Consider the following 7,500-nt stretch of genomic DNA (forward strand, 5'->3'; position numbering starts at 1 on the left):
GAAATCACAACCGAAGATTCCAACAATCTAACAGCACTAGAATGAGCATCACACAATTGAATTCTGACAATCACAGAGTGGAGTCTTTAAAAAGGCTACCATTCTGCAGAGTAACGTAGCCATAGATTAAACTGTCTTTAAAAGGGCTACCATTCTGCAGACTAATGTAGCCATAGATTAAACTGTCTTTAAAAGGGCTACCATTCTGCACAGAGTAACGTAGTCATAGATTAAACTGTTTTTAAAAGGGCTACCATTCTGCACAGAGTAACGTAGTCATAGATTAAACTGTTTTTAAAAGGGCTACCATTCTGCACAGAGTAACGTAGCCATAGATTAAACTGTCTTTAAAAGGGCTACCATTCTGCAGACTAATGTAGCCATAGATTAAACTGTCTTTAAAAGGGCTACCATTCTGCCACAGAGTAACGTAGTCATAGATTAAACTGTCTTTAAAAGGGCTACCATTCTGCAGAGTAACGTAGCCATAGATTAAACTGTCTTTAAAAAGGCTACCATTCTGCAGAGTAACGTAGCCATAGATTAAACTGTCTTTAAAAGGGCTACCATTCTGCCACAGAGTAACGTGGTCATAGATTAAACTGTCTTTAAAAGGGCTACCATTCTGCAGAGTAACGTAGCCATAGATTAAACTGTCTTTAAAAAGGCTACCATTCTGCAGAGTAACGTAGCCATAGATTAAACTGTCTTTAAAAGGGCTACCATTCTGCAGACTAATGTAGCCATAGATTAAACTGTCTTTAAAAGGGCTACCATTCTGCAGAGTAACGTAGTCATAGATTAAACTGTCTTTAAAAGGGCTACCATTCTGCACAGAGTAACGTAGTCATAGATTAAACTGTCTTTAAAATTTGGGCTACCATTCTGCAGACTAATGTAGCCATAGATTAAACTGTCTTTAAAAGGGCTACCATTCTGCAGAGTAACGTAGTCATAGATTAAACTGTCTTTAAAAGGGCTACCATTCTGCACAGAGTAACGTAGCCATAGATTAAACTGTCTTTAAAGGGCTACCATTCTGCAGAGTAACGTAGCCATAGATTAAACTGTCTTTAAAAGGGCTACCATTCTGCAGACTAATGTAGCCATAGATTAAACTGTCTTTAAAAAGGGCTACCATTCTGCAGAGTAACGTAGTCATAGATTAAACTGTCTTTAAAAGGGCTACCATTCTGCACAGAGTAACGTACACATAGATTAAACTGTCTTTAAAAGGGCTACCATTCTGCAGACTAATGTAGCCATAGATTAAACTGTCTTTAAAAGGGCTACCATTCTGCAGAGTAACGTAGCCATAGATTAAACTGTCTTTAAAAGGGCTACCATTCTGCAGAGTAACGTAGCCATAGATTAAACTGTCTTTAAAAGGGCTACCATTCTGCAGAGTAACGTAGCCATAGATTAAACTGTCTTTAAAAGGGCTACCATTCTGCCACAGAGTAACGTAGCCATAGCAACACAGAATAGCCTTCCACACCAAGGATTCCCCTGTTCAGAAAATCAGGAAATCCTCTCACTTCCGACAACAAGCCTTGCTGTGTGTGTGTGCGTGCCTTGGTGAGAAGCAGTATTCCAACCACGCAGTACAGAACAGAACAGTACAGAGTTAGGTTAGCCCCGGGTCCCACGTGTCTCACCTAATTTGGGCAGGGAGTATTTGACTTTGAAGTAATCCTCATAGAACTGGAGGAGTCTCTTTGTGATGTGGAGAGCGTAGTCACCCGCTCCGCTCTGGATGGCGTTGGGCCTGGCATACAGCCGGATCTGGAGAGGAGGGAGGGAGGGAGGAAGGAAGGAAGGAAGGAAGGAAGGAAGGAAGGAAGGAAGGAAGGAAGGAAGGAAAAGAATGAAAAAAGAATGAGAGGATGTGAAGGAGGGAAATAAAGCACTGGTTCAGTTCTGTCGTTCTACTGCAGTCGACACACACACACACACACACACACACACACACACACACACACACACACACACATACGTTCCCTTTGCTCCACATTGCTCCATTAGTTTGTTAGTCCTCATGCAGCATCACAGGGAATTACTCTGTTAACTGTCTGCTGCCACTCAGCTGATTTGAAGCTGCTGTCTCTGGAGCCCGCGGCAACTGAATGCTGTGTGTGTGTGTGTGTGTGTGTGTGTGTTTATGAGTGTGTGCATGCGTGAGTGTGTTCATGTGTGTGTTTGTGAGTGCATCTGAGTGTGTGTGTGTGTGTGTGTTTGTGAGTGCGTCTGAGCGTGTGTGCGTGCGTGTGTGCGCGTGTGTGTGTGTTTGTGAGTGCGTCTGAGTGTGTGTGTGTGTGTGAGTGTGTTTGTGAGTGCGTCTGAGCGTGTGTGCGTGCGTGTGTTTGTGAGTGTCCGAGCGTGTGTGTGTTTGTGAGTGCGTCCGTGCGTGCGTGTGTTTGTGAGTGCGTCTGAGCGTGCGTGCGTGCGTGTGTGTGTTTGTGAGTGCGTCCGAGCGTGTGTGTGTTTGTGAGTGCGTCCGAGCGTGCGTGCGTGTGTGCGTGAGTGTGTTTACTTTAAGTGTTCCGAACAAGTCTTTCAGGTAACTAGTTCATCTAGACTCTTCAATAGGCCTGCAGGAGCCATGGTCATGTGGGTAGCAGGTTGGGACAGTAACCGAAACGCCGCTGGTTCGAATCCCCATGGAGGCTCTACGTAGTTCAATGTTGATGTCATGGAGATTCTAAGTAATTCTATGATGATGATGTCATGGAGGCTCTAAGTAGTTCTATGATGATGATGTCATGGAGGCTGTATGTAGTTCAATGTTGATGTCATGGAGATTCTAAGTAATTCTATGATGATGATGTCATGGAGGCTCTAAGTAGTTCTATGATGATGATGTCATGGAGGCTCTAAGTAGTTCTATGATGATGATGTCACGGAGGCTCCAAGTAGTTATATGATGATGATGTTAACATCAACATAGAACCATGGAACTATATGTTGTTCCTGCGTGTGTATGTGGACAGAGAGAGCGAGGGAGGGTAGCGAGATGTCACTTAGTTTGACATGTACTTCCTGTGGTAAGAGTGATCGCTACTCTCAGCGTCGCCGGCGAGGACCAGGCTGATGCATGGTGGCGTCGATGTGAACATCCATCCACAGGAACACACGCATGCAAACACACACATACACACATACCCCCCCCACCCCCCTACCCACCACACACACACACATACCCCCTCCCCCTACCCCCACACACACACACACATACCCCCCTCCCCCTACCCACCACACACACACACACACACATACCCCCTCCCCCACCCACACACACACACACATACCCCCTCCCCCCCCCATACCCACCACACACACACACATACCCCCACCCCCCCACCCACCACACACACACACACATACCCCCCTCCCCCTACCCACCACACACACACATACCCCCTCCCCCTACCCACCACACACATACACCCCTCCCCCTACCCACCACACACACACACACACACACACATACCCCTCCCCCTACCCACCACTACCACACACACACACACACATACACACATACCCCCCTCCCCCTACCCACCATACACACACACATACCCCCCTCCCCCTACCCACCACACACATCTCTCCCCACCCACCACTACCACACACACACACACACACACACACACACCCTCCCCACTACCCACCACACACACACACATACCCCCCCCCTACCCCCCTACCCACACACACACACACATACCCCCCTACCCCCCCCTACCCACCACCACACACACACACACACACACACACCACATACACACATACCCCCTCTCCCCACCCACCACTACCACCACACACACACACATACCCCCCCCCCACCCCCTACCCACCACTACCACCACCACCACACACACACACACACCACATACACACATACCCCCTCTCCCCACCCCCTCCCCCCACCACTACCACCACACACACACACACACACACACACACTCCCCCTACCCACCACACACACCACATACACCCCCCTCCCCCTACCCACCCACCACACACACACATACCCCCCTCCCCCACCCCCCTACCCACTACCACACACACACACACACACACACACACACACACTGAATGGTTGGTCTTACCAGTCTACACTATAGTGAGACAGAGAGTCACAATGCTAGAGGTTAAAAACAGCCTGACTGTGATGAACACACACTGAGTAATGTGGTGTTTCTCTTGTATGGTAAACAAGAGGACAATCCATCAATTCCTGTCAGTGCAGTAAACAGGCGCACGTATTATAGAGTACAGTAGTAACCAATCACACCACCCACAGGGCTGAGTGATTATAACCATCACACCACCCACAGGGCTGAGTGATTATAACCATCACACCACCCACAGGGCTGAGTGATTATAACCATCACACCACCCACAGGGCTGAGTGATTATAACCATCACACCACCCACAGGGCTGAGTGATTATAACCATTACACCACCCACAGGGCTGAGTGATTATAACCATCACACCACCCACAGGACTGAGTGATTATAACCATCACACCACCCACAGGGCTGAGTGATTATAACCATCACACCACCCACAGGGCTGAGTGATTGAGATAATCTAGATCTATGGAGATAATGACCATGTTATTCTATGGAGATAATGATCCATGATATTCTATGGAGATAATGATCCATGTTATTCTATGGAGATAATGATCCATTATCTATGGAGATAATGACCCATGTTATTCTATAGAGATAATGATCCATGTTATTCTATGGAGATAATGATCCATTATCTATGGAGATAATGACCATGTTATCCTATGGAGATAATGATCTATGTTATTCTGTGGAGATAGTGATCCATGTTATTCTGTGGAGATAATGATCCATGTTATTCTATAGAGATAATGATCCATGTTATTATATGGAGATAATTATCCATTATCTAAGGAGATAATGATCCATGTTATTATATGGAGATAATGATCCATTATCTATGGAGATAATGACCATGTTATTCTATGGAGATAATGATCTATGTTATTCTGTGGAGATAATGATCCATGTTATTCTGTGGAGATAATGATCCATTATCTATGGAGATAATGATACATGTTATTCTATGGAGATAATGATCCATGTTATTCTGTGGAGATAATGATCCATGTTATTCTATGGAGATAATGATCCATTATCTATGGAGATAATGATCCATGTTATTCTATGGAGATAATGAGCCATGTTATTCTATGGAGATAATGATCCATGTTATTCTATGGAGATAATGATCCATGTTATTCTATGGAGATAATGATCCATGTTATTCTGTGGAGATAATGATCCATGTTATTCTATGGAGATAATGATCCATTATCTAAGGAGATAATGACCATGTTATTCTATGGAGATAATGATCTATGTTATTCTATGGAGATAATGATCCATGTTATTCTGTGGAGATAATGATCCATGTTATTCTATGGAGATAATGATCCATGTTATTCTATGGAGATAATGATCCATGGTATTCTATGGAGATAATGATCCATGTTATTCTGTGGAGATAATGATCCATTATCTATGGAGATAATGATCCCTGTTCTAAGATTCCATCCCTTTTTGACCCAGCTGGACGAAGAGGGGCAATAGCGTTAATTAACATGTCTTGAATTCTTGTAAACTGTTTTACAGTGTAAAGAAAGAAAGTTTTGCGTGACGACTCACTTGCTTATTTTGTCCGTGTCTGTCTCTCCTTTCTCTGTTATTTCCTAGAGTCTCCTACAGTATATTGTAGCAGGTAAAGTGGTGGGGGTAGCGGTTCAACCTACTCTCAGGGAAGTGATGTACTGGTTGGCAGGGTGGAGAGAGGTTATGTGATGGGTCGTCCTCATCCTTTACAGACACAGACTCTGTGTTAAGGTCAACAGACAGCCCTACTGCTGAGGTGTGTGTGTGTGTGTGTGTGTGTGTGTGTGTGTGTGTTGTGTGTTGTGTGTGTGAGTGTGTGAGTGTGTGTGTGTGTGTTGTGTGTTGTGTGTGTGTGTGTGTGTGTGTGTTGTGTGTTGTGTTGTGTGTGTGTGTGTTGTGTGTGGGTGTGTGTGTAGCGTGTGTGTGAGTTAATGAGTGTGTGGCACCTGAGGGCCTGACCTGCTGGCCATGTAGGGAGGGAGGGAGACCTCGCCTGCATGCCAAATGGCACCCTATTCCCTATGAGAGCTCTGTTTAAAAGTAGTGCACTACAAAGGGAATAAGGTCCCATTTGGGACGCAGTTACAGTGCACTTGGAAAGTATTCAGAACCCTTGACTTTTTGCACATTATTCCACTTATTAACATAAGAATTCAGACTGTTTTCTATGAGACTCGAAATTGAGCTCCGATGCATCCTGTTTCCATTGAACATCCTTGAGATGTTTCTACAACTTGATTGGAGTCCACCTGTGGTAAATTCAATTGATTGGACATGATTTGGAAAGGTACACACCTGTCTATATAAGGTCCCACAGTTGACAGTGTATGTCAGAGCAAAAACCAAGCCATGAGATCAAAGGAAATGTCCGTAGAGCTCAGAGGATTGTGTAGATGCACAGATCTGGGGAAGGGTACCAAATCATTTCTGCAGCATTGAAGGTCCTCAAGAACACAGCGGCCAAACTGAGCAATCGGGGGAGAAGGGCCTTGGTCAGAGAGGTGACCAAGAACCAGATGGTCACTCTGACAAAGCTCTAGAGTTCCTCTGTGGAGATGGGAGAACCTTCCAGAAGGACAACCATCTCTGCAGAACTCCACCAATCAGGCCTTTATGGCAGAGTGGCCATACGGAAGCCACTCCTCAGTAAAAGGCACATGACAGCCTGCTTGGAGTTTGCCAAAAGGCACCTGAAGACTCACAGACCATAAGAAACAAGATTCTCTGGTCTGATGAAACCAAGATTGCCAAGAGTCACGTCTGGAAGACACCTTGCTCCATCCCTACGGTGAAGCATGGTGGTAGCAGCATCATGCTGTGGGGATGATTTTCAGCAGCAGGGACTGGGAGGCTAGTCAGGATCGAGGGAAAGATAAATGGAGCAAAGTACAGAGAGATCCTTGATGAAAACCTGCTCCAGAGCTCTCTGGACCTCAGACTGGGTCGAAGGTTCACCTTCCAAAAGCACAACAACCCTAAGCACACAGCCAAGATATCGCAGGAGTGGCTTCGGGACAAGGTTCTGATTGTCCTTCAGAGGCCCAGCCATGATTTGTCATTATGGGGTATTGTGTGTAGATTGATGAGGGGGGAGAAAAACAATTGAACCACCCAGAGGTCAGACTGAACCACCCAGAGGTCAGACTGAATCAGCCAGAGGTCATACGGAACCACCCAGAGGTCAGACTGAACCACCCAGAGGTCATACGGAACCACCCAGAGGTCAGACTGAACCACCCAGAGGTCAGACTGAACCACCCAGAGGTCATACGGAACCACCCAGAGGTCATACGGAACCACCCAGAGGTCATACGGAACCACCCAGAGGT

At 45.8% G+C, this 7,500-nt stretch overlaps 1 protein-coding gene across 1 annotated transcript in view; it reads right to left on the minus strand.

Moving 5' to 3' along the window:
- LOC121845914 (thyrotropin-releasing hormone-degrading ectoenzyme-like) overlaps positions 1 to 7,500 on the minus strand; it is a gene marked incomplete at its 3' end in the record, with an annotated part of 262,455 nt that overhangs the window by 213,717 nt on the left and 41,238 nt on the right. Inside the window, 1 exon segment of the mRNA XM_042318133.1 lies at positions 1,659 to 1,785. Within this exon segment, the coding sequence (XP_042174067.1) occupies positions 1,659 to 1,785 (127 nt within the window).

Source organism: Oncorhynchus tshawytscha, unplaced genomic scaffold (assembly GCF_018296145.1).
Source record: "Oncorhynchus tshawytscha isolate Ot180627B unplaced genomic scaffold, Otsh_v2.0 Un_scaffold_3414_pilon_pilon, whole genome shotgun sequence".
Lineage (NCBI taxonomy): Eukaryota > Metazoa > Chordata > Actinopteri > Salmoniformes > Salmonidae > Oncorhynchus > Oncorhynchus tshawytscha.